General features: G+C 37.8%; 1 protein-coding gene across 8 annotated transcripts in view; it reads right to left on the bottom strand.

Moving 5' to 3' along the window:
* GGNBP2 (gametogenetin binding protein 2) overlaps positions 1-22297 on the bottom strand; it is a 34530-nt gene that overhangs the window by 2568 nt on the left and 9665 nt on the right. For 4 of the 8 annotated variants that reach the window (XM_049637830.1, XM_049637831.1, XM_049637832.1 and 1 more), the window contains exons 3-12: positions 21845-21925; positions 20333-20586; positions 17393-17491; positions 13471-13596; positions 13265-13378; positions 6007-6216; positions 4510-4684; positions 2606-2800; positions 426-573; positions 7-132 (exon numbers count right to left, since the gene is read on the bottom strand). In XM_049637830.1, coding sequence (XP_049493787.1) covers positions 7-132; positions 426-573; positions 2606-2800; positions 4510-4684; positions 6007-6216; positions 13265-13378; positions 13471-13596; positions 17393-17491; positions 20333-20586; positions 21845-21925 — 1528 coding nt within the window. The remainder of the gene's footprint in view (positions 1-6; positions 133-425; positions 574-2605; positions 2801-4509; positions 4685-6006; positions 6217-13264; positions 13379-13470; positions 13597-17392; positions 17492-20332; positions 20587-21844; positions 21926-22297) is intronic. The other 4 variants (XM_049637836.1, XM_049637834.1, XM_049637837.1 and 1 more) reach the window with 4 other exon arrangements.

The following is a 22297-nucleotide window of genomic DNA, read 5'->3' as shown; positions in this document are numbered from 1 at the left end:
ACCTACCGTGTTCATCGTGATTACAAATGCCTTCAGTGCAAGCAACATCCGAACCCTCCCGAGAACCTGTTTCACTCCCTTCCATACTAGATGAATATCCACAATCACTACCATTACAGTGTGGTGATAAGCCTGAAAATAAATTGGTTGAGACTTATAGTTAACATACCAACAAAGAATGAACCAACTGGAGACAACATAAAAATTTCAAAATTGATAGCTTACTAAAAGTAGAAAGTAAACTAAATAATGAAAATATGATGAGGGGTTTATAGTTTTTTGTTTTTGTCAAATAATAACAAATACCATAAAGAAAAAAGAAGTATTAAGTGTCAAAGTTACAGGATCTCTAAAACCTCTTCCATTTAAGAGGAAGAAAGAATAAACTTAAGACTTAATTTTAAGAAGAAACCGTATTTAGTTACCTTTCTTTATTTTAGGGGACCCCAAAAGATTGCCGCTGCTAGGACAGGTACATGATGTGTTTTCGTTGGTAACAATTACTTCTACACAACTATTACCATCTTCGGTGCTGCCACAGGCTTTGCAGCTGTTTTCTATGAAGTCTGTTTCCTTTAAGGGTCAACATTGAGAGACGGTAAAAAGTCTTACCTTCATATGGTTACATTTACTTTCCTTAACATCAACCAATTAAATAGGAGTTAGGAGGTTACCAACTGAAAAAATTATTCTCATGAAAAATCACTAACCCGCATTAAGACTATGAAACAACTAAAAGCAAATTAAGAGTTAATCGTATCAGGAAAATTTAGGAGGGAAGTTCCCAAAGTGTAGTTTGCTGACCCCAGGGATTCCCTAGATCAAAACTATTTTCATCAGAATACTAATATGTCACTTGCCTTTTTCACATATTGACACTTACACTGATGATACGAAAGCAATGGTGGGAAAAGTTGCTGGTACTTTCGCACAAATCACAGCAGTGGCAATCACACTGTACTAACAGTGTATTTTTTACTTGTCAAGCACTTTCAGGAAATAGATACTTCACTTATGAAAGTCTTCGATGAAGCAGTAAAAATATTTTTTAAGTATCAGCTCATGAGTAGATGTCTGACAAATAGGAAGGATGCTTAAAGCACTTTTGCTGCATACCAAAATACAATGGCTGTCTCAAGGAAAAGCACTTGAAGCTTGTTTGAGTTACAAGCTGAACTAGCTGTTTTTTATCCTGGAACATAAATTTTGCTTGAAAGAAGAGACAAACTTTGGTTATTCAGACTTGGGTATTTAAAAGCCATTCTCTCAGGGGCGCCTGGGTGGCGCAGTCGGTTAAGCGTCCGACTTCAGCCAGGTCACGATCTCGCGGTCCGTGAGTTCGAGCCCCGCGTCAGGCTCTGGGCTGATGGCTCGGAGCCTGGAGCCTGTTTCCGATTCTGTGTCTCCCTCTCTCTCTGCCCCTCCCCCGTTCATGCTCTGTCTCTCTCTGTCCCAAAAATAAATAAAAAACGTTGGAAAAAAAAAAAAATTAAAAGCCATTCTCTCAGAAATGAAGTCAGCCCATCACCTCAAGGAAAACAATGGACGGTATTTGTTGTGATAAAACTCAAACTTTCAAACTACACTCAGAATTTTGAAAACTTGTATAAACAAGCAGAATGTGCCTGAAGCTTCCCAATACTTAAAGACCCTTCTGATGAGATCAGTAGTGGTTTTAACACGATTATGTGATAATATATATAATGAAATGTCAGTATCTGGCAAGGTCTGCATAACTCAGTAAACCAGTAACTTTCAAATGACCAATTCATGATGTTACAAAATCATGCATGAGTTAAAGATCCATTCAAAGTGCAAGACTGACTAGTGGATTTTAATTTAACTGAGTTACGAAAAGGTCATTCACAGGTGCCAGGTTCCACATTGTAACTAATCTTTAAGAAACTACCACTTGTTGAACTGTAATGCCAAAGAATATCCAGAACTATCTGAAAAAGTTTATATTAAAATACTCCTTCCTTTTTTGTGTGAGGCCAGACTTTCTTCAAATGTTTCAACCAAGCAACATATGGAAATAGACTGAATGCAGAAGCAGATATGAGAATCCATCTGATTCCTTTTAAACCAAATATTTAGAAGATCTGCAAAAATATAAAATAATGCCACCTTTCTCACTTCTTTTTGTTTTGGAACAGTTTTCAAAAAATGTTATTCATGTTAACATATAATGGGCTTATTATTTTTTAAAAAGAATTAACGATTTAAAATTTCTCCATTTTAATTTCTAATACAATAAATGTTGTATGTATAATCTACATGAACAAAAAGCACACCGAGCACTGTAATTTTTAAAAATTCCAAGGGGTCCTGAGACCAAAAAGAACTGCTCTAGGTCATACATGGACTTAACTTTCCATATTTGGACTTTGATCTAACAACATACTAAGATCAGGTAAAAAGATAATCACTGAATATTATAAAACAAACACAAGACATTAAAATTTTTGGCTGTACCAATTATAGTAGGAAAAAAGCCAATATACAAGCTGCAGCTCCTCATATTCTGGAAAAGCATAGTAAAAATGCCAACAATCTAGCAAAAAGCAATACTACATATTTATGAATCAAAATTAAGGAATACTACCTTCTCTTGGCTTACTTCCTTTTCATCTGCTGCTTGTAAAGGAGTAGGAATATCACATACACATTTATTTTTTCGTCTGTTCTTCCGTTTCTGGCGTTTCTTTTCTTGCTTGAGTTCTCTTACTCGTTCCTCCTCTGAAAACTCTTCACAAAGTTGTTCCAATCGGCTAATACCCTGTACTTTTTCCACAGTCATCTATTATAAAAACAAAGTTGAGAATGAATACTGGTCAAAACTACCTTTACTTTCCTTGGAAATTCTCAATTGCTAATTTTAAATGATACCACACACACAAATAATTCATGTTGCAATTTACCAGAGCATTCCTACAAAGAATCTTAAATTTTAATGCTTTATTTATTTAATGTTTATTTATTTGAGAGAGCACAAGTGAGCACAAGTAGGGGAGGGGCAGAGAGAGAAGACAGAGAAAATCCCAAGCAGTCTCTGTGCCATTTGCACAAAGCCTGACATGGGGCTTGATCCCATGACCCCACGAAATCATGACCTGAGACAAAATCAAGAGTTGGATGCTTAACCGAATGAGCCACCCAGGTGTCCCTAAATTTTAATACTTTATTTTTTTAAGTTTATTTATTTTGAGAAAGAGAGAGAGCATGAACAGGGGGAGGGCAGAGAGAGGGGGAGAGAGAGAATCCCAAGCAGGTTCTGCGACATCAGCACGGAGCCCGATGCAGGGCTCGAACCCACAAACTGAGATCACGACCTGAGCAGAAATCAAGAGTCTGACGCTTAACTGATCGAGCCACCTAGATGCCCCTAAATTTTAACACTTTAAATGATGACAACTTAAAATCTACAGGAAGTGAATATACCACCAATCCCTACAGGGAAGGCAGACTTATTACACACACTCCTCTTCCAAACCAGCAATATTCTAGTTTCAAATTTCAATTCCAACACAGCAAACATTCATTTCTTAACACAACAGAAGACTATTTAACCTGATTAGACGATCTAGTTTCTGAAGTCACAAACATATAAAAAGAAAAGAAAAAAAAAGCGTTCAGCAAGAACTAGTACAAATCTCCTCAGACTCCCCAGAACAATGTTTAAAGTTCACAGATGGGCTTCTGAAAAAAAAGGTTTATAGCTTTCATATAATTCACAAAAGGGATCCGTGACCCAGTTAAAGGGTTACAACCATGCCTCAGAATATAACAAGATGTTCACTAGCCAAAATTTTATGTGCTACAGAGAACTGGGGGGGGTGCGGGGTGGGGGGTGGGGGTGGGGAAGGTTACCAAATCACAAACACCAAACCCAAAACCAGCACTATAAAGAGGCTACTGGATATCAGCAGACAAACTGAGACTCACGAATTAAGTCTCAAATTTACTCTGGGTTGCTTTTACCTTTTCATTAGCTATACTTCATAGCAACATGCTGCTAAATAATCAACTTCAGTTTTCCACTCTGAGAAAGTCTAAATATCAAAGCTGGCAGAATAACAGGATTAAAATCAAAGAAAATCCACAAACTTTTTTTTTTTTTATGTTTTTTAACGTTTATTCATTTTTGAGAGAGAGAAGCACAGCATAAGCAGAGGAGGGGCAGAGAGAGAGGGAGGGAGACACAGAATCCGAAGCAGGCTCCAGACTCTGAGCTGTCAGCATAGGGCCCGACGCAGGGCTCAAACTCATGGACTGCGAGATGATGACCTGAGCCAAAGTCGGAATCTTAACTGACTGAGCCACCCAGGCACCCCCAAAATCCACAAACTTAAATTCTAATTCCCTTCCCCTAAATCCACCCCCAAATCCATGCCAGTATCAGTGAATCACAGCCCTCTGAGGCAAAATCAGACTGCTAGCTTATATTAACATTCAGTCCAATAACCTAACCAAGCAATCTTAGACAATGAAGCAGGTCACTATTCTTACCTCAAAACTCTTGCGCAAAGCATCAACACCAAGATAGAAAAGCATCTGCCATGTTTGCTCTTCTGCTCGTAGTTTTTGCCAGATTCGATGCAGTCTTTCATAAAGATGAATTCCCAAGCAGGTCAGAACTTCTTCTTGAGCTATATCTATTGTCTTAGCATGCCTTTCTCTTCGTCTGTAAAGGAGAATAAATCACACATAATTCCTAGTACCCTTTGCTGAAAGAGTAAAAGACAGATAAGAGGGTTCAGGGTTTATTTTTTATTTATTTATTTATTTATTTTAAAAAAATTTTTTTTTTAACATTTATTTATTTTTGAGACAGAGAGAGACAGAGCATGAACGGGGGAGGGGCAGAGAGAGAAGGAGACACAGAATCGGAAGCAGGCTCCAGGCTCTGAGCCATCAGCCCAGAGCCTGACATGGGGCTCGAACTCACGGACCGCGAGATCGTGACCTGAGCCGAAGTCGGATGCTTAACCGACTGAGCCACCCAGGCGCCCCAAGAGGGTTCAGGGTTTAAACACAATTTGCATACCTGGTAAGAAGCCAGTTATACATTCAAATTAAATGTACATAAAAACACACAAGCATACATGTACATAACCAATGAGAAATACACATGCAGGCAGAACTCAGTCCTAATATTGCTAAAAATAAGATAATTCAGGAACTGGGGCTCTAAAGAGATGGTTTTTGGGCACAAGAAGTCTAATATAATGTGTCCAGCTCATAGGAGGCATGATAGCTCCTTCACCTTCCAATTATAACAAATGCCTATTTGGGTTTTGTAGGTTTCTTTTTTTTGAGGAGTAATGGATAAAGGCAGTGCGAAAGTGATTCAATCATGGACAAAAGCCCTCTAGGCTAGTTTTCAGTAGTAGGGTTCACAGAACTTCACTGGTAAGTCTTTGTGTTCTATGTGCCTAGCACAAAATAGGCACTCAAATGAGAGCTGATACACAAAACACAAAACAAAATGGGTTCATTTTATTCTATGAACCTTTTCTGATTTTATTTTCACAAAAAAGCCAGAGATAAAATTTTAGGTTCCTATATAATTCAGTGATAACATACACAATTCATTAATTACATTCAGTAAAATATTTAACACTTTGCTGCAAAGACCTCTTCCTATGCAAAAACCATCATAATGAACAAAATTTAGATATGGAAATGCATGGATGGAGGGGGAAAAAAAATCCCTTGAATCATTTTCAAGTGAAAATGATAATCTATAATGATGAAAGCCAAAAAAAAAAAAAAAGCCTGTCTACTTCAAGCAACAAGGAGCAGAGGACTGAAATGAACACCACAGAACACTTTCTATTTTTATTCAGTCAATTAAGAAATGCAGATTTTAAAGAAAGCAAACTCTTTACAAGCACACCTGAATTTATACATATATATGTACTGATGCAAAAGATGATGGAAATAAAACTTTCAGTAATAAAATGAAGCAAAGCGCTAGATAGCCCATTCTAGCAAATTACATACTCATACCCTCCTGCGAACTCTGGCTCAGCACGACCCAAAAGATGTGCAATGAAGTCTGTTTCACAGCAAACATGTATGTGCCGTTCATGTGGACAGCACCGCAAACCTTCATAAAGTGCAGCACAGTAGCCCTTCTCTTTGCTGCAATCAAGTTCACCAATAAGGATATTGTATGCTCGGAGAACTTTATTTTTGCAATCAGTGCAAAACCTGTTGAAAAGAAATACTTCAAAATTAAGAAAAGGCTGCATAATTATTCCATAAAGCATGTAACAGTGTACTAGACAGTAACACTCCCCTCCCATATGGCGCATTAAAAAAAATCCTCCAAACACACATTTAAAACATACACGTGTAAGATATATACAATTTTAGGGATTACAGAGTACAGCTAGATTTCCATTTGCAAATGATTTTTATTTTTTTAAATGTCTATTTTGAAAGGGGGGAGGAAAAGACAGACATGAGGGGGGGAGGGGCAGAGAGAGGGGGGAAAAAGAATCCCAAACAGGCTTCAAACTGTCAGCACAGAGTCCAATGTGGGGCTCAGTCTCACATCACAAACCTCAAGATCATGACCTGAGCCAAAATCAAGAGTCGGATGCTTAACCGACTGAGTCACCCAGGCACCCTTGCAAATGATTTTTTTAAATACTTATTTATTTTTGAGAGGGAGAAAGAAAGAGAGAGAGAGGGAGGAAGGGAGGGAGGGGCAGAGAGGGAGAGAGAATCTTGAGCATGCTCCACACTGTCAGTGCAGAGCCCGACATGGGGCTTTAACTCACAAACCCTTAGATCATGAACTGAGCTGAAATAGAGAGTCTGACGCTTAACCGACTGAGCCACCCAGGCACCCGTTTGCAAATGATTTTTTACAGTTTTTTTTAATGTTTATTTATTTTATTTTAGAGAGAGATACAGCGCAAGCAGGAGAGGGACAGAGAGAGGGGGAGACACAGAATGGAAGCAGGCTCCAGGCTCTGAGCTGTCAAACCCACAGATTGTAAGATCATGACCTGAGCTGAAGTCGGGTGCTCAACCGACTGAGCCACCCAGGCGCCCTGCAAATGATTTTTAAACAAGAGAGACACACGGACCTAAAAGAATGAGGCAGATATACACTGTTTGTTCATAACATACATTTCCAGAAAATAGTTGCCAAGGACTAGCATATCACTTCCTCAAGAGCAATTCATACAGGTCAGAAATAAAACAAGAAGCTACAAACCAATGACTCAAAGAATCACTCTCCCTTCAGCCTCTGAAAATAGTTGCTATCTTCAGTCAGTAAAACTTGATTTGAAATTCTGCTACAACATTTTAACACCTCATTAGCTAATAAGCATTGGGAAGAGGGTGGGGGCAAAAAGAATAGGAAAGTGGCACATGGAGTTTTAGTTACTAATAATTTCCAAAAGGTCAAATTCCTTCTTTTTTTTTTTTTATTTTTTAATGTTTATTTATTTTTGAAAGAGACAGAGTGTGAGCAGGGGAGGGGCAGAGACAGAGGGAGACACAGAATTGAAGCAGGGTCCAGGCTCTGAGCTGTCAGTACAGAGCCCAATGCAGGGCTCGAACTCACAAACTGCGAGATCAAGACCTGAGCCAAAGTCAGACACTTAACTGACTGAGCCACCCAGGCACCCCATTTCCTTCTTTTTTTAAAAAACTTATTTATTCTGATAGAGACAGAAAGAGCACGAGCAGGAGGGGCAGAGAGAGAGGGAGGATACAAAGCAAGCTGCATGCTGTCAGCACAGAGCTGACCTGAGTCAAAATCAAGAGTCAGACACTCAACAGACTGAGCCACCCATATTTCTGAAGAAAAAAGTATGTTCTTAATACACAATCATAATATTGACAACATACACATAAAAATGTGGTCTAGGGGCACGCACCTAGGTGGCTCAGTTGGTTGAGTGTCTGACTCCTGATATTGGCACAAGTTGTGATCCTGTGCATTTGAGACTGAACTCTATGTTGAACATGGAGCCTGCTTGGGATTCCCCTACCCCAATTAACAAACATTTATTTAAAATGTGGTCTACACTTAAGTGTTTATAATGTGGCAAAAGTGTAGAAGAGAAAAAAAAAAAGGTGTACAAGACAGTGTGAATGTAGAAGATGATGACATTTTCTTTTAGAAACCAAACATTATTTAATCAGAAAGGAAAAAATAGAGCCTTGTTTCTTTATCTTTGATTTCCTGAATAAGAAAGAACTTGGTCAGGTAAAAAAAAAAAAAAAAAGGCCAGGCTGCCTCTCTGGGAAGATCAGCTGTAGTGGAATGAAGAAATTTTGATCTCTTTAAATTCATCTCCCTAGGTGACTTCTATTCCCATGGCTTCAGCCAACATGTGTGCCTCTCACCTCTACAGCTCTTGTTCAAGTCTCTGCCCTTGCCTCAGGGCCAAACTCATACTGAAAAAGGGGGGACATCACAGATATGTAATAGGCAACAAGTTAAACTCCCTGTCCGATACTAAGGGCGACACTGTTCCCTTCTAAACTTGTTGAGAACGCCACCATTCAGTCACCCAGGAAGAAAACCTTAGTTAACTACCAACTTCTCCTCAGGTCCTCTTTTAGGGGTGGGGCCAAAATGGCATCAAGTATTATTATTATTTTTAGTATTTTTAAAAATGTTTATTTATTTTGAGAGAGATTGCAAGTAGGGGAGGGGCAGAGAGAGGGAGAGAAAGGGAATCCCAAGAGCAGAGCCTGACCTGGGGCTCAAACTCACAAACCATGAGATCATGACCCAAGCGGAAGTCAAGAGTGGCACTTAACTGAGCCACCCAGGCACACCAGTATTATTTCTTACATCTCTCATCAGCCCCTTCTTTCTGATCCCCCCTGCCCTGTTTTAAACTGCCTAGATAATTCTTTAAAAAGCTTCCTGACTTCCCTGCTTGCATTTTTTCTAGCTCCAATGCATCTCTCGTAACAAAATTTTAAAACAAATCTGATTATCTCACTCTTAGCTTCAAGACCCCTCCCGTCTATAAATAAAGTTCCAACTCCTTATTATGCCCTTCAGTGACTTCCTCTCTTACCCCACCTATTTCCAGATTTATTTCCCAAGACTCCCATCTCCCTCATGCTTCTCCCAGTCTACCCTGCCTTTCTGTACATACTGTACAGACAATGGACTACTTTTGAACATAGCTTATGTGTCCTTACTTTAGTCTTTTTTTCTTCTGCTTCCTCCCCACTCCTCTCCACATCCTTCTCCATTTGCCTAAATCATGCCCATCCTTAAAGAAGCCCTCTGTAATTCCCATAACTAGAATTAGCCTTCCTCTGTGTTCCCATATTTGTGATTTATTCTTCTTACTGTATTTACCCTCACAATGCCATGCAGTTGTTTGATACACACATCTTTCTAAGTATGCTTCTTGAAATGAATAGATGTTAAAATAGAAGCTCTAAGTCCACTTAGTAAACACAGGCAATAATGTTGACAAGTCAAATCGCACTTTCATTAATGCTCCAAAAACACTGAAATATACAAAAATTAACACAAAATAGACTATAGCCTAAATATTAAGATCTGAAATTACAAAACTCCTAGAAGAAAACACAGGAAGAAAAAAAAATTTTTTTTAATTTTTTCAAATGTTTATTTTTGAGAGAGAGACAGAGTGTGAGCAGGGGAGGTGCAGAGAGAGGAGACACAGAATCCGAAGCAGGCTCCAGGCTTTGAGCTGTCAGCACAGAGCCCGACGTGGGGCTTGAACTCATGGACTATGAGATTATGACCTGAGCTGAAGCCAGATGCTCAACCGACTGAGCCACCGAGGCGCCCTGAAAAAAATTTTTTTTTAATGTTCATTTATTTTGAGAGAGAGAGAGTGTGTGTGTATGTGTGAGAGAGAGCGAGAGAGAGAGCAAGAGACAGCATGTGCGAGTGGGGGAGGAGGAGAGAGGGAGAGAATCCAAGCAGGCTCTGTCCACACTGTCAGCGCAGAGTTGGACATGAAGCTTGTTTCACAAACTGTGAGATCATGAACTGAGCCAAAATCAGAGTCGGGCACTTAACGGACTAAACCACACAGGTGCCCCACCCCCAAATTTCATATTGAATAGGTGATGATTTTTTGGATATGACATCAAAAGCACAGCAAACAGACAAATGAGACTATATCCAACTTAAAAGCTTCTGTGTAGCAAAGGAAACAAGAGAGTCAAAGACAACCACAGAGAAAGTATTTGCAAACAGGGCACCTGGGTGGCTCAGTCGGTTAAATGTCTGACTTCGCTCAGGTCATGATCTCACGGTTTGTGAGTTCAAGCTCATGTCAGGCTCTGTGCTGACAGCTCAGAGCCTGGAGCCTGCTTCAGATTCTGTGTCTCCCTCTCTCTGCCCCTCCCCCGCTCATGCTCTGTCTCTCTCTGTCTCAAAAATAAACACTAAAAGAAATTTTTTTTAGAAAATATTTCCAAACCACATACTGGATAAGGGGTGAATATCTAGAATGTATAAGAACTCCTACAACTCAATAATAACAACAAAAAAAATTAAATACTGGGCAAAAGACATGAATAGACATTTCTCCTGATATACAAATGGCTAACAAGCACATGAAAAGTTGTTCAACATCACTAATCATTAGGGAAATGCAAATCACAACCACACAATACTACCTTACACCCATTAGTATGGCCACTCCAAAAAAATAAGAAACATGTGTTAGCAAAGATGTGGAGACACTGGAACCCTTGCACACTACACTGCTGCTGAAATTGTAAAATAGTGCTGTCAATAATAGCAAACAGTATAGCATTTCCTCAAAAAATTAAAAACAGAACTATCATATGACCTGGTAATCCCATTTTTGAGTATATATCCAAAAGAACTGAAAACAGGATCTCAAAGAGCTATTTCTACACTCATGTTCATTGTATCATTATTAGAAATAGCTAAGATACAGGGGCAACAACCTAAATGCCACTTAATGTTCACTTAAAAACTGTTTAAGAGTCAATTTGTGGTTTTTTTTTTTTTTTTAACCACAATTAAAAAAGTCTTCCCCTTGAGGGAGAGAATAGACTTAAATGCAGAAATAACAAACACTTCCATGTTTTCAGGTTATAAAAGATTTTCAGGTAAATGAATGGTTTTTCAGGTAAATAAATGATTAAATGTCATTCAGCAGCAATAATAAAACTTGAAATATTTCTCCCATATTTTACTGCTTTAAATTCTCATAGTTGATTAATGTATGTATGCATATAACCATAGTTAATACAAGCAAAGAGCAATTTAAAAATACTATATGGTTGGGGCATCTGGGTGGCGCAGTCGGTTAAGCGTCCGACTTCAGCCAGGTCACGATCTCGCGGTCTGTGAGTTCGAGCCCCGCGTCGGGCTCTGGGCTGATGGCTCGGAGCCTGGAGCCTGTTTCCGATTCCGTGTCTCCCTCTCTCTCTGCCCCTCCCCCGTTCATGCTCTGTCTCTCTCTGTCCCAAAAATAAATAAAAAACGTTGAAAAAAAAAAAAAAAAAGAATTGGTGTCATTTAAAAAATAAATAAATAAATAAAAATACTATATGGTAGCTGTAAGAATGAAAGTGACTTTTCCCGTTTTCAAAAGTAACCTTGCACATAAATGTAAAAAACATTTTAAGGCAGAGGTTTCACAGTTTCTTAACACCTCATTTCTAATAAAATGGCTAGTGTTATCAAATCTTATCAAATCTTCTGTGTTACCAAATCTTCTGAGCACGTTATAGTGTTCAGAAAAGTCCACTAAATAGAACTGCCAAAAAAAGTACATTATTTAGACATTTAGAAATCATTCTCAACTGATTCTACACATCTCAAAACTCAAACTGTACCTAAAACAAGAACTAGATACAGAGGAATAAGAACTTGCAAATCTTGCATGCAAACATTCACTAATGTGCTTACACTATGTACCAGATACTGTTCTAAGTAAGCCTCACTATGTATCATCTGTCCCCATGACAAATTTAATCCTACAATTAATTAAGTACTATCATTATTTTTGTCTTAAGAAAAAAACTGAGGTACAGAAAAGTCAAGTAACTTGTACAAAGTTATAATCAGTATAACCCAGGATTCAAAGCAATCTCTCTTAATTGTACTTTTCCCCACCCTTCAGATATTTATAAAACAGACTCCACCTTCTTCTAGACAAAATACTGCCATCCAGATACAGGAAATATATACAACCGTTACAGGAAACTCCAAAAGATTAGTTCTAATAACTAGTAATATACCACCCCAAAAAGCTATCTTTTGGATGGACCAATTAATATTTAATGATCAATTCATATTGAAAGAAAGACTCTAATATGGACCTATATATTTAAGTATGTTTTGTGTCTATATAATCCCTCTCCTGCAAAACTCCAAATATTTGACATATTCTCTACTCTCTTGGGTATAATCAAGCAAAAAGGCAAATTCACAAGAAATATTGTAAGTGAAAAAACACCTTAGTATGTAGGTTAAGCCATTACCTCATTGCCATATAAACACCAGTCTTGATAAATGCCAGTTTTTTATCATTTACATTTAATTATATATATATATATATCTCAGGTCAAAAAACACACAACCATACACCATACATGTGACAAATTTATCTTAAAAGAGTACAACTCCCCCCAAGAACACCATCTCTAGATGGTTCCCTTACCAGTTTCCTTTCCTACTGCACTCTCCCTCCCTACGCATTTCCAAATGTTAATGACACTTAGAAAATTCCTTTGTAAAGTAGTATTCTAAAAAGAAAAATCTGAAGTTACTTTTTTAGTACATGAAGCACACAAATTCCAGCTCTACTTTTAGGTCTTGACAAATAATTATAGAAGAAATAATTCAAAATATTACTAAATGAAAGCTGCTAAATTAAACTTTGATTTTTAAAATGACAACATGAAATGCTTCTATCATAAAAACAAGGAATACTAGAGTTTCCAAAGTGGTTAAGTACACTTTACTCAATTAGGCACACTTTACTGGCTTGGAACTAACAGGCCAATAAAATTTAAAAGTAAAAATTACAGAAAGAGGAGATGCTGGTTCAACATAAGAAGGCTAACATAACACTAAGAGGCATCCCATAAAGGAACTGCTTACCCTAACATTAAGCTCTGCTTAGTACCACGTATTAATGGGAAGACTGAAGTGATATTATATGAAGAGGTGACAGGTCAATTTGGATGACCGAGAGGGCATTAAAGCACCTTCCAACTATACTGTGATGACCTAAAGGTCAAGACTTACCTGTGTTTTCGCAGGTATGTTTCTAGTGTTTCTAAGAGACAACTAGAGTCAATTAAAACTACTTCATCCCTGCATTCTTGGGACATTAGTTCCCAGACGTCCATCCAACAACCTCTGCAGAAAGAAACAAGTATTAGTGAAAAGGAGGAATATATAAGGGTAAAACATTTAAAAAAAAGGCAGAGTAAAGGATTGCTTGATTTTACCTGGCTGTTCCCTGGAAAGGTCCATAATGGAAAATGATCCTACACTTGCTGTCCTTCCTGTGGTCTTCACTACTTCTCTTATCTGTACTTAACTTCTCTGAACTGACACTGCTACTGCTCCCTTCACTGTAGTACAGTATAGTACAAAGCTTAGTGACACTGAGATAATCTGAAGGAATAATTTCTATAGTCTAAATTAAAATCAAGAACTCTTTAATACTTATATTATTAGTAGATTAAGTTTGCAAATTTGTATATAATTACATATTAATTTTAACCAAATTAAAGTGTTATTTAAACATATGCTCATATCTTTATATATAAATTTTTGTTCAACTATTAAATTTATCTGACACAACATTTACATTTATCAAGATACATCTCATTACGATACTAAGCATTTTATGAGCAAATCTACTTGGAATGCTTTAAAGTTAACAGGGCTAAAAAATATTACATTATCACCTACAAAATGGATCAATCTTCCAAAAATTATAAATTCTAACAAGTTTTGATCTACTTAATGTGATTTTATAGCTAACCCATGGCAACAAAACTCTTATCTACCTTCACATTTATAAGTAGCTGGGGGGTAAAAAAATCACAGATTAATCTAATTACAGTAAACAAATTTTTACATATACTTAAATAAAGATAGCACACGAAGATGACCACTTTATACAACTTGTATCAGTAAATACTATACAAATAATTTAAAAATTACTAAAAATTTCCCAGACTCTCCTTCCCCCACAGGTTTCAGTATAGCACTGGTCATGCATTTTGCTTTGTTGCAGATGCGCATTCCAGGAGAAATGTGTGTCTATATTCCATTCAATGATAGTCTTCTTGGTATTTCATGATTCTGAACAACTGGCTCCTGCCTGTTCTGCAGGTCTCACTACAGTCCTAGGAATTCACTACCTTGGATGCCTGAGATGGAAAAACCTCTGAATCTTTACTTAACCTACTCTATATAGCTAAATAGGTATTTCTCAACTCCCTGCCCACCACCTAAGGTCGTATGTACAATGCAGCTCCCTATTCCCTGTCACAAGGGCTCAGGCAAGGTTCAGCAATGTAACTTGAAACAAAAACCTCAACCACTGCTCTGCCTTCCATGTTCCATCCTTCCACTCTTGACTTCCATATTTCCTCTTTTTCTAATTGTGCTTGAGTGACCCATAATCTCCTAAAACTGATTAACCCTCAAACTCAAGTTCTCACAGGTGAGAAAAAGGCTCATGAAATCAGAGGCTGGGGAATGACTATTATATTAGAACATGAAAGCATTAATCTAAAAAATACTTTTAAAAAATGCCACAGCTCAAATCAAAATTTTATCCACAGTCTCTCTCAGCTCAATGTCTTTGTATCACTCCTTCCTTTCAAGATCAAGCTTTCTGAGAAAGAAATCTTTGCACTCCTACACTTTCCACTCACAGATTAATCCATTACACCTTAGACTGCATTCACTGTTCTGCCCATTCTGATCTGGATTGTTTTCATTCAACTGCAGATCTGCTCATCAAGATCACCAATTATTACAGTGTTGCTATATCCAATGGACACTTCTGGGTCCTTGATGACTCAGCAGCACTCAATACAGCTAACCAGAGTCCCCCTGAAACACTCTTTTCCTCTGGCTTCCTCCTACCTCTCTGGCCACTCTTTCTCAAGTTTCTTTACTGGCTTCTTTTCTACCAATAAACTAAATTCCTCAGCATTTTTCTCTCTTACTCTACTCTCTCTATAGGTAGATTTTATAAATACCGCTAAGATAATCTTCAGTCATCAGCTACAGGCCTACAAGTGTAGCCTAAACTTTTCCTTTGGATCTCAAACTTACTCCCAGCCAGACAATAACTTGGGGTTACTTGCATGGATACAAGAACATTCTCCGGAAGGTTGAGCTGGATTGTTGCCACTGATTAGGTTATAACCTAATCAACTGTTAATACTTCCCTGGAGAAAGTCTAATAGAAAGAGGGGGGGTGGGTAACAATGCAAACATGTAAAATGGAGTCACAGTAGCATACAATGGCGGAACCATCCAAAGTGGAGGAGAGGGAGTCTTGGCTAAGTACATTGTACTCCCTGGCCTGCTATCCATGCTTCTGGGAATAACTGAAGCTACCTTAGGAGACAGTGTTCAAGATCAACTCATACTGATTCCATAACTCAGCAAACCACCTTCTAAAACATTTGGCTTCTGATGTAGCAGGGTGATAGCTGAAGGAGAATGTGAGGAAGTTTGTGGAGGTTCGGTTTTTGTTTTAAACCGAACGACAGGAAAACATAGTTGTAAGCCAATTTAGCAAAAGTAGGTAACTTAATAATAAACTTAATGATAAAGCAAAGTCATTGAGAACAAGAGGAGATGGAATCCAGAGCAAAAGTAGAAGAACTGATCTTTGAAGGAAGGTGGCAATGAGCAGATATGTAAGATATTGAGATGTCTATTGATCTTTGGTTCCTCAATGAAGAATATTCATAATAAAAAAACCCAGAAGACAGTCTTTTATAATACAATACAGCTCTGTGGCTTTGGCTAACAAGACATTCAAGTAAAGGTTACTGTCTCATGAGAAAATTAGACTGAATTTTACTTTCAAAAAGTCAGGAAATCTCTATAAAGATATTGGTAAACAAGGTACATAAAATAACAACTTTCTTTAGATAACCACTTTAGGTTGTACAGAGCTTTCCTGAGTTCAGAGAACTCTCACAGAGATATCATGTAGTTGGTGATTCTTGTCAGGATCCTGATTCTAACAAATCCACGTAAGAAGACATTTTTAGAGACAGCTGGGAAAATCTAAACTGGGTATTAGATTATTATAGTTAATTTGGTTAAGTGTTATAATGGCACTGTCATTACCAAAAAAATGTCCACGTGTTTAGAGATGGATGTAGAAATATGTAGGAGTAAAATAGCATGATGCCTGGGACTTATTTTAAAATACTTCTGCAAAAAAAAAAGATGGATAAATAAAACAAATGTGACAAATCTTGATAACACTACTGAATCTGGGTGAAGATATCTGGGAAGTGGGGGCAGCGGTTCTTAAATAGTCTCTCTACTTTCCTATGTGTTTGGCAGTTTTCATAATAAAATTTTTAAAAAATTTGTTTCTGAGTATAGGGGAAAAAAATTCTTAATAGATTATTAACATACCACTACCTGGTTTTCCAGGTCTTTTTATCAGGAAGAAAAATATCTACACAACAATGATATCAACAATACCAACAAGATATTAAAAAACTAATTTTTTTTTAAGTAATTCAGAAATATAGTTTTCATACCATCCCATTCACTTCAAAACAAAAGTTACTTCTTAGAAACCTCCTTCAAATTTCATGGCTTTCACTACTCTCAACCTCAAGCAATTTTGTAAGCAGTAAATGTGACAATGTGCTGGGAGATGGGGGCAAAAGCAGCCCTGGGCATTGTAGAAAAGAAGAAAACTGCAAATTACATAAATACATATGACTACAACTAATCCAAGGCTTTTTTTTAATCCTTGATAAATTATTAGGGAGACCTAGAGATAAGAAAGACAAGAAAAATAATTTACACATTATGACTATCATATAGATCAAAAAATGATATATCACTACTTTGAAAAACTTAGTATTAACTAAATAAATTTCCATAAAGATCTCCAACCTCCTTCCTCTGTAATATATTTAACAGAAGGAAAAAAAAAAACTTCAAAAGAAAAAAATCAGACCTATATTGAGACCCTACCCTACACAGTCTCAATGCAAAAAGGCTGTATAGAATTAGAAGACAGATTTATTTTAACCTATGTTATAGTGTAACTAATAAACTTGTTGAATATTTTTTCTTTCTACTAAATGTGATCAACATTTACAATCTTAACAATTACAAAGCATCTTAATAGTTGATTCTACTTACCCCAAAGGTTTTGGTTTGTGTGTATCTAAGGAGTGCAACTGACATCTCTTGTTCTTTTTACTTTTTGGAATAGCATCTATCATGTCGTTTAGTTTGGACCTAATCAAAAATAAATCATTAAAAGTCTGATTAACATTCATTTGTCTTTAGAATTTTCAAAATCTCTACTTACTACCTTTAAAAAAATTTTTTTTAACATTTACTTATTTTTGAGACACAGAGAGACAGGGCATGAGCGGGGGAGAAGCAGAGAGAGAGTGAGACATAGAATCTTAAGCAGGCTCCAGGCTCTGAGCTGTCAGCACAGAGCCTGATGTGGGGCTCGAACTCATGGACTGCGAGATCACGACCTGAGCTGAAGTCGGATGCTTAACCGACTGAGCCACCCTACCTTTTAGTGAGAAGTATATTTGAAGTATTGTAGACATATCCCTTACCTTGAAAATTTCTCATCAAACAAATGCTAACCCAGAAGAGTCTGTATACTTGTCCTCTCCATTCCATTCCCAGGCTGTCAGTATGTTGGAAGAGACCTGTGCTATTCAATGTACTCACTCCCCTAGACTGTATCTGTCTCATTCACCCCTGCATCTGCACTGTATCCAGCAGTGTGCCTAACACTCAAATATTTTATGACTGATTGCTATCTCTCAACCATCTTCCCCTGTGCAAACATTATCTAAATAAGCACTATCCTTGATAAGAAAAAAACCATCAATAGGGGGCGCCTGAGTAGCTGAGTCAAGGTTGGGCATCCGACTTCAGCTCAGGTCATGACCTCACAGTTCAAGAGTTGGAGCCCCAAATCAGGCTCTGTGCCAACAGCTCAGAACCTGGAGCCTACTTCGGAATCTGTGTCTTCCTCTTCCTCTGCTCCTCTCCTGCTCATTCTCTCTCTCTCTCTCTCTCTCTCTCTCTCTCTCAAAAAGGAATAAAAAATTTAAAAAATTCTAAAAAAAAAAAAAAAAAGCCATCAACAAAAATTTTGTGCAAATATAGAAATGCGTACAGCTAATATCCACACCCTGCATGCAACCAATCAGCAAAGCCTGTCAACTCTAACTTTTGAATATATCCAGAATCAAATCACTTATCACCTCCACCATTACCACTCTGGTCCAACTCGTCTCTCTCACCTAGCCAACTGCAACAGCTGGCCTCCCAAATGGTCTCCTTGCTTCCACCTTTTGCGTTTACATTCTAGGCTTAGTAGCTGGAGTGATGTTTTCAAAACAAAAATCACAGTATGTTACTTCTCTGTTCAAAAACGTTCCAACGCTTTTCTGAGGCAGAGTAAAATTCCAAAGTCTCTACCACCACCTCTAAACAGAGTTTGGTCTTCAGACCTCTTCTCTTTTCCTATTTACTCACACTTTGGTGACCATTTGATCTTATGGGTCTAAATTATGTACGTATGCATACATATAGCTCAAATACTGTATGTATAGTTTAAATATGATATACATACGCTGATGACACCGTTTTTATCTCTAGAGCAGACCTCTCTAAACTCTACCTGGATGTCCAATTGGTATCTCAAACTTAACATGTCCAAAAGTGAGCTCTGCGAAATTGCTCCTCCTAGTCTTACCCTTCTCAGTAATGGAAACCATTTGTCCTGTTCTTTATTCTTGATCCTGAGATCAAGACCTGAGGCTGAGATCAAGGGTTAGATGCTTAACCCACGAAGCCACCGACGCACCCCAGTCCTATTCTTTAGATCCCAAATCTGAGAATCATCCTTGATGCCTTCCTCCATATCCATTCTATCCAAAAAATCCTACTGGCTCATTCCTCAAAATATATCCAGGATCCAACCATTTCTTACTACCTTTGTGACCACCATACTGGTCATCATTATCTCTTGCATGGACTTTAAAACGGCTTTTATTTCTCTGCCCTTCAACCACCCTTCCACTTATTCTTGACACAGAGATCAAAGTAAACCAAAATTCAAGTCAGACCATGTTACTCCTCTACTCAAAACACTCCCAAATCTTCCAGTCTTACTTAGAGTAAAAAACAATAAAAGGGGCACCTGGGTAGCTCAGTTGGTTAACTGTCCCACTCTTGGTTTTGGCTCAGATCATGAACTCATGGTCCATGTGATCAAGCCCCAAGATAGGCTCTGTGCTGGCAACACAGAACCTGCTTGGGATTCTCTCTCCTCTCTCTCTTCCCCTCCCCCACCCCAGCTCTCCCTCTCAAACATTAAAAAAGCAACAACAAAAACTCAGGATGGCACTACATAAGTAGGCTTTTTATTACTCCTCTGATCTCACCCTTTTATGTTTATTTTTGAGAGAGAACACGTGTGCACATGTGCAAGCGGAGGAGGGGCACAGAGAGAGGGAGACAGAGAATCTGAAGCCGGCTCTGTACTGACAGCAGGCAGCCAATGCAGAGCTCGAACTCACAAATGGTGACATCACGGCCTGAGCCAAAGTTGGACGCTTAACCAACTGAGCCACCCAGGTGACCCCGGTCTCATCTTTTATTACTATTCCCTTCATTCATCTGGCTCTAGCCACAATGGTTTCCTTACTGTTCTTCAAACAGGCCAGGAAAACTTCAACCTCTGAAACCTTACAATTGCTGGCTCCTTCTCTTCCTTCCCCTGGATATCTACATGGTTTACTTACTCATTTCATTCAAGTCTACATTCAATGTCATTTTATTAGAGAGGCCTTCCCTGATCATCCTCCATATTAAATCCATCCAACCACTCATCTCCTCTACTTGTAACTTAACTGACAGAGCATATATTTGCTTACTGCCTGCCTTTCTTCATATGAGAACAAAAACCATATAGTCATTGGCACACAAAAGATACTCAATAAATTGTTCAAGTTGAACTCAAAGCTTTGCCCCTACCAAATTTAGTAAAAAAGCTACCAGTGTTACCAACAAAGTCATCTTCCCCTCATTGATTATACTTACCCATGTACATAAAATAAGGTATAAAGCTTCTTTGCATCAGTCATGCAGCTTCGAGTTACAGACAGGACTCCCTTGGGGCCTACTGTCAGGGGTTCAAGGGCAGGATTTCCAGACTCTACAAGCTGGGAAAAGAGGCGCTCCACACTGCGACGACAACCAACACATGGGACAAGCTGAGAAAGTGCACTCAATACTTCCCGTGATGTCACCACCATGGCAATACTTAGATCTTGCTGCTTAAGCATACTATGTCGCTGAAAGAGAAAGAAAGAAAATTGAAGAACAGTCCTTGAGACATAAAATTTCTCTTGACTACTTCTGGTTTCTATTTTTGTGTAGTAAGTACAACCTGGAAAGGGCTTGTGATCTCTATCTGCAACTGAGTCAGAAAAATAAGTCGGCTTTCCCCATGGTGTACTGAATTTGCTCCACAAAGCTCCTGTTTTGGCAATTAAGGTATAAAAAACTCTGCTTAGCCTGTCAGGACTTAACAGTATGTGCCCCAGCATGGTGAAAAGCAGCCCTGGATCTGGAAATTTAGTGTTTGTTCACTGAGTATTAAGCTTAGTACACTCACTTGAAATAAAAATTTTAAAAGGCAGAAAATAAAGGAACAACACAGCTTTGCCATGTCTTCCTCTCAACTTTTAACAACACACTATGTTTAGCTACAGGAATCAGGTTAGGATGATGATCACGTACAGCAGCAATTCTCAACCTGGAGGTATGGGCAGGTGTTTTACGGATTAGTAGGAAAGAACAAGGCCTATTTTACCCATGTAGGAGCCTACAGTGAGTAACTAAAATGCTGGTGCAGCATATGAATGTTATCTGTTGGTTATGACAAGGTAGAAAAATGACTGAGAATCTCACCACAGCTGTAGAGAAACGGGCAAAACTCTAGTAAATAACTTTTACCCGGATGGAGTTAGTTATACTACAAATAATGCTTCCAGCTTTACAAAAAAGGATGGGAAAGTAAGATACTCCTAAGAATTTTCTCACAGTTACCATCAACCTTTCATTTTCCAAAGTAGAAAAAGAATTTTGAAGTAACAATTTACCTTCCATTATCTTGATTACATACAGGGTTTTATAAAATATCACAGTTTAAAAATTAAATAAAAATCAAAAAAATTAAATAAAAATCATAAAATTTGCAGCACAGGATTTTTTTTCTTTTTTTTACTTGAACAAACAATCAAACAATCACTACAGAAGAAAAACAACAAGTTCTCAATGAAAAGTTATATATTTTACCTTTCAAAAACAAGCAAAGATGGCTTGGTGAAACTAAAGCCTTAGGGACACAGAAAATGATAACATCACCAAATCTCTTTCACATAACAGCAACATAAATATATTCATTGTTGCACTAGTGAAAGAAAGCAATTTCAGTGCAATCTTAAGGCCTAGAGAGTCCTAGGTATTAATACTTAAAGCTAAAATTTTAAATGACTCTTCAAAACACACACATACACCATTTAAAACATTGATTTTTAAAAATATTACCTGAATAAACTGCTTTAGTTGTGCACTATTATTTTGATGCCCATCGAGATTTAGTACGTTGTCAGGAAATTCCATCACCATCTTAATATGCAAAAGAATGAAAATCAATTATTTTATCTTCTTTGAACACATGCTACAAACTATTTTATAAACTCCTAGGACAGAAATAGACCCCTAAAGCAGGATTTGCATATCCCGGTCCTGCCCCGTCAAAAAAAGTTAGAAACAAAACAAAACAAAAACTCAAGTTATCCACATTTCTAAAGCCAGAAATGGTATAGTAATTAGAAGCAAGGACACCGAAGTCAGGCAAACAAGAGTTTAACTCCCAGCTCTACCACTTACAATCTAGGTTGTAACTCTGGCAAGTTACTTAACCTGTTTGATTCTAAGCTTCCTCATTTGTAAAATGAGTTTAAGTAATAATGTTTAAGATCTCATAGAGTAGGTTGT

Source organism: Panthera uncia, chromosome E1, assembly GCF_023721935.1.
Source record: "Panthera uncia isolate 11264 chromosome E1, Puncia_PCG_1.0, whole genome shotgun sequence".
Lineage (NCBI taxonomy): Eukaryota > Metazoa > Chordata > Mammalia > Carnivora > Felidae > Panthera > Panthera uncia.
The sequence above is the reverse complement of the archived record's forward strand: the minus strand, read 5'-3'. Positions and strand labels throughout refer to the sequence as shown.